Source organism: Pundamilia nyererei, unplaced genomic scaffold (assembly GCF_000239375.1).
Source record: "Pundamilia nyererei isolate P.nyererei 1_Seehausen unplaced genomic scaffold, PunNye1.0 scaffold00002, whole genome shotgun sequence".
NCBI classification, from domain to species: Eukaryota; Metazoa; Chordata; class Actinopteri; order Cichliformes; family Cichlidae; genus Pundamilia; species Pundamilia nyererei.
Window position 1 is genome coordinate 6551904 of NW_005187403.1, and position 6000 is coordinate 6557903.

Below are 6000 nucleotides of genomic sequence, written 5' to 3' on the forward strand. Positions count from 1 at the left end.
ACTTCCAACCACTAGACTCCACAGTAGGAAGACTTTCCAGTGCTTCCCTGTGGAAAAGTCCACAAGCTGTGAGCCAGATCAATGTAACCATAAGAAAAACCCATTCACAGAGCGATCCAATTCAAGTGGACAGAAATACACTCAGGTTCAAACTTAGTGAGCGAGAGGCTGAATTTACTTTAAAGGCTGTAAAGTGCTGAGTTTATGAACTTTGCTTTATAAAGGGCATCTTACACGTGTGGAAAAATTACATAATGGAGCACAGTAAAGTCATTAAACATAATTACTAACTAATATAATCCTCCATTCATTCCTTTTCTATATCTGATTGATGTTACATAACTATTCCATTTATTCATTCATGTATGGCTGTGCAGCCTGCACTGAGCGCACGCATAAACCACTCTGCAAACGTCTATAGCCACTCTTTATTTCTTTATTTTTTGAAATGATGGATGGAGTGGGTAAAGGCTTTTTAAAAGTACTGTATATGCAAAGAAAATTGGCTTTTTTAGTTTGTTCTTTAAATAGTGCAACTGACTTGTGTCTGTTTAGGTCCGATCTCAAGTCTCCCAATGAACTTATAGAGAAACTCCTGAATACTCGACCAGGGGTAGATACTGTTAGATCCATCCAGCACGATCACAAGGTCCATCTCCTTCCCGCACTCTGGAACAGAGCCAAAAATGACATTTAATTAAAGGGTACGTTTAGTTTTCAGTTTCTCTCTGTAAGCACTAACAGGGGTGCTGAAAGCTGAGACTGGACTTTTTTCTTTTGCTTCTTTTTACTTTTGGCTAGTCTACACAAGCGTATTTGATTTGGTGATTTTTCTCCTAAGTAAGACATCAGGTTATGTAACACGTTCAGTCTGTTTCCTGTTTACTTGCGCCCACGGTAAACACAAGCTCCAATTCAAAATGTAATAACGTAGATCAGTGTGTGTGTGTATGTGTGTGTGTGTGTGTGTGTGCGTGCGTGCGTTGGTTTGTGTACGTATAAGTTGGGGTGAGGGGTTTATAGAGGGTAGCACAATGGGAGAACAAAATGAATATTTCTGTTACAAAATATGGACTTTTTTGTTTTTTTAAGGCTTCTACTTTTGTTTTACTAGGTTACATTACAAACATTATTATTATACAAGAAGAGAATCTGCTAGCATAATAGGAATAGTGAATACAGGAGAAGAACGTGGAGTGGGATGTTGTAAACGGACTTCATTCATCAAAATGTGAAGTTATACTGATCGTGTTGGACAACCTTGTTATTGTTGCCCATTCGAAATGTCTGCTGCACCTACCATACACGCCTAGTTTTTTTACTGACCATAGCCAAGCATAAGACATTATTATGTCATAAACAAACCTATGCATCCAGACCAAGAGTGGAAATGTGTGTGACAATGTGTCCATAAAATCAAAAGTATGATTTTTCTCTTTAGTAAAATTTGGGTGAAGAATCATTAGGTGACTATTGTGCAATTTTGAATAGGAGGAGTGAACTGTGGAGGGACAAATGGACCCATCGCCATCGCATGTCTTTCAGCTCAGTGAACTAGAAATCAGTTTTACTTCAAAAGGTGACAGACCTGTGTAGTCAATTTACTGCTGTGCATTGGTGGGTGGTAAATGCTGACAACAATTACAATTGCCATTATGTATGTAGCAGATAACACAAATAAAAAGGTACAAAAAAGTCATCCTGGTTTTATCATTTACCTGTGGAGGAACTAGAGTTGACGAGTTGTGAAATCTGTTGTAAATATTCATTTTAAACCTTCAAACTGTAGAAACCTAACAACTATGATTATATTAATTATAACAATTACTTGAGGCAAGACGTCTGTGTAGGAACAATGTAAGAACTGTATTTCTAAAGTCTTTTTGTTTCATTCAAAACTTTTTTTTACCTTCATTCATGATTTAGAGGATTAAATGAGTATGAGAAGTATACAATAAGTCTGTGTATATGATTATTTGTGGTAAAGTAACAGTGATTCAGAAAAACTGAGGGAATGAAAGAGAAAATGACTGTACGCTGTTTACTCTAGGGTTCTTTCAAAGCTGTTTCCATCCAGGGAAACGCCATGCAAGCCCAGTAAACTGTCTCCTAACTTGGGCATACAATGCAGCAGATGGGCTGGGCTGGACATGAGAGGGATGGGGGTGGGATGGGGGTGGGGTGGGGGGGTCGTCACAGACAAGTTTACATTAAGAAGAATGCTCTAATCTCTATGTTCGCTGAGGGAGTGTGAGTTTAAAGTCAGGGTCCTGGGTGGTACTAGTATGACGAGGAGATTGCTATCTCTCAACCCAGACAGACAACTTGTACAGACAGCGTCCTGTCTTGAGCAGATTTTCTGTACTGTACCTTGATATTTTGTAAAAGAGTTGAGGATCTGGAAGGAAGAGCTGACATTCGTACAAACTCCTGAGATGAAATGCTGCGGGCCGCACTTGTAGCCATACTGAGGACCACACGCCTGTGGAAACAGGACACACATGCATACAAACAAACAGAGACTCAAAGGCTGTGACTAGTTAGTTTTCCACTATTATGAGGTCATGGATGAGAGGAGAGCTACTGAAGACAGAAACAAAAAGGAAAAAACGACTCAAACTGAGGATGACATCAAGAGACTATTAAAACCCACAAGAGGTTGATTCAGACTGTTTCTCTTAAGAAAAGGAGAAAAGGAGACAGAACAGAGGAAAACTGCTAAAGGGAGCAGGCCTTTACTTAGAGGGAGGGGTTAAAGTGGATAGAAACAGTCTGGAATGGCACCTTTAATTTACAAGTAATTAAATCTGTTAAGTAACTGACTACATATTATTTTTGCTTCCAGATGATACCCCACGTACATCATCCACACATTTCCTTCTCATTCATAGAGAACAACAACTTCTCCAAAGAAAGCCTTATTGGCTACATCATTTACAAACTCGTGTCCTGGTGGATTAAATGAAGAACACTCGTTATCTTGTTTTTTAGAATTAATAAATGGGGCTGCATAGACTTATTCGGCCTGTATTTTTCATGTATTGATTATAAGATGTTTAGATTATTGATTTATGTGCTTCTATGTAATGTTTTCGTGGTCAATTAATATTTAGATACAGATTTGAGTTGTGTATTATGTGATATAGTTTGTTAATTTTTTGTCTTTCAGTGTGTTTCTGATAGCGTTAATGGTGTGTGATCTATGTATGTGCTTGGAGCAGGCCGTCACTTCTGTATGTTGATGAATTGCTGATCGTTGCTACCTGTGCTCATTATAGCTGTGACTACATGTGTATTAGAAACTCTGAGAAAAGCCATGTGCTGAAATGCTTCTGGGGTTTTTTTCTTGTTGCTGTGATAATAAAGATTTTATACAAGTAGTTGTGAGTACTGAAGTTCTTATTCAAAGACAATGCTAGTAATCCCAGAAACAAAGGCCTGCTTAGCATTAAAGTATCTCATTATTGCTAAAATGCTAACATTTGCTAATTAGCAAAACTGATAGAAAACCTGAGGCTAAAAAAACATATTAGTTGGAGCAGTATACTTATTAGGATTCATCCTTTGGGGACCATTCAGGTTTGCAGAAAATTCCATAACAATGCATGTAATAGTTCAGGAAAATCAGTGGACCACTGTGATGGCTCAACAGGCAGGCATAATGAGTGACACGGCTATAAATTAGTATTGTAAATGTTCAGTAAATGACTAAACACACATGCAGTCCAGCTGGTGATTAGATTGTGTTGAAATGTGTTACTAAACTCATTATTTGCTCATTATCATGTCATATGTTTCCTCTGGTAGCCTGATTTATACCAAATGTTTTGGGTGTTCCACCTTATAAATACAGACATGGTGTTGACATGTTGTGTAAATCACATTAAGGGTTTAAACTGCAGCTCCACCTCACATTTCTACATTAGATTTTCATACACGAACCATTCAAGAAGTTGCAAAAACATGCATTTACTGGCGCTGTAGTTTTGACACATTGGTGATCCTCAGGTTTAAATAAAGTTTTACTACAGTTCTTAAGCACAACCCTACATGTTTAAACACTTCAACATTACCACAATTGATTCACAGCATCCTGTTATGTTCCCAGGACACGGAGCCTGACTTTTCCATGGAGGCCAAAGGTTTAGTGAGTGTTCTGTAAATTCGCTGCTGAGTAGTCTTGCAGCAAATATGCAAAGATCAGTCCTTCTTCTTCTTGTCTATAGAAAATGTAGAGGACTTCCTGCTTACCAGAAATCCTCCTTTGGGATTCGTTACCAGTGTGCTTCCCATGGTCATGTTTTCCTTCACTTCACGCAAGTTGGGAATGGTTGTGTTTTCTAAAAAAAAAGAAGAAGAAGAAAAAACTAGATGATAACAGAGTGAGACAAACAGAGAGCAGCACAGCTGGGTAAATTTCTCGTTTTCATTTTCCCACAAGAAAAGTGCTGCCTATCCCAAAGAATGACATGAGACTAAATATACTCTGCTATATTACTTTACCATGTGGCCCCTCTGTGTGTAGCTTATGGCTATTAACTAAGAATATGGAGCACAACACAAATATTTTGTTGGTAAACAGCCTGTTTGTTGTGAAGGGGAAAGAATTAGGGGAATCATTAAACCAACCCAACATGTGTCTAAAATTAGCAGCTTGGGAATGTTTTGGATAGGAATTAGTTTTTCCTTCTGCAAATCTGTGAAACATGTCTTTTCAATTTTGAATGTTGCTCCCTGAGAAGTGATTTTGATGTGAAACAATTTCTGATAGTATGTGCAACAGATCTGTTAGCAGTTAGTGCGTTAAATTTTTACCCTATACGTCCTTTCCGGGTGGGTTTTTTCCCTCTATTTCCTTCCCACACTCACTAAAGTATACTAATAAAGGCAGCACAATTGGGCTCCCTGCTGACCTCAGGATGAAAAAAATCCTTGTCTTTCATAAACAAACTTTTTAAAACAACATTAAACTGTGATGTGGGTCTGAATTGATTTGGAAAGTGACCCATCCTTATTTCTTAACTCCAATGACACAGTTCAGGACCCTGCAGCTCATGATACCCACGTGGGACTGGAACGAGTGACAGACACCGAAATACAAGCTTTTTCCTCAGTAATGCTTGATAACAATCAGAACAAATTGGACCTATCAGAGCGCTGCTCCTGCTCTGGTGCTCTGCCTGTGATTTTCTAGATTGTGGATCTAAACTGCAGTGAGTTTTCACAACACTGAGAAACAGTAAACTAATTATTACTATGGCAAATCAGCTTCATAATCAGTCTTTGTTTTAAATCCATTTCCCAATTTCCTAGAATACCCAAACATTTCACATTAGTAGTTTTCAGTCACGGCTGATTGATTTAGTCAAAAGCAGGGCTGGTATTTTGTTTACTGAACACAAGTGAACTCGCTTATACACCTCAGAATTGGTTCATGCAGTTTATCTACAACATTTTTATCAGTGCAGTGGCTGCCGCGACCGATTGAAGTGTGTCTGCTGCCGCAGCCCTGCATGCCCACTTCTGATCAGATTGTTTTCAGTGGAAATCCTGGTGACAGACGTACCAAGATGAGGTGCTCCAACCTGTATTTGTGGCACTCATGCAGCAGTACTCCACCCTGCGGCTGTTTCAGGGCGACAATGCCCACCCCCACACTGCTAGAGCAGCGCAGGCCTTTCTGGATAAGAAGCACATCCGGACACTTCCTTAGCCAGCATTTAGTCCTGATATGTCTCCTATTGAACAAACCTGGCACATGCTGAGTCAACGTGTTCATCAGAGACAGCCACAGCCACTGACCACTGCACAGCTGCAGGAAGGGAGAGCAATTCCTCAACAACAGATCCGGACACTTGTATTATGCGTTCTCAGATGGGTGACTGCTTGTATCATTTCAAATGTCTTCTGCGTGCATATATATAAAATATATAGATAGATAGATAGATAGATAGATAGATAGATAGATAGATAGATAGATAGATAGATAGATAGATAGAT

General features: G+C 39.0%; 1 protein-coding gene across 1 annotated transcript in view; it reads right to left on the bottom strand.

The window, feature by feature from the left end:
* Positions 1–6000, bottom strand: part of itga1 (integrin, alpha 1) — a 58927-nt gene that overhangs the window by 17078 nt on the left and 35849 nt on the right. Inside the window, exons 4-6 of the mRNA XM_005720305.1 lie at positions 4252–4340; positions 2371–2482; positions 542–669 (exon numbers count right to left, since the gene is read on the bottom strand). Coding sequence (XP_005720362.1) covers positions 542–669; positions 2371–2482; positions 4252–4340 — 329 coding nt within the window. The remainder of the gene's footprint in view (positions 1–541; positions 670–2370; positions 2483–4251; positions 4341–6000) is intronic.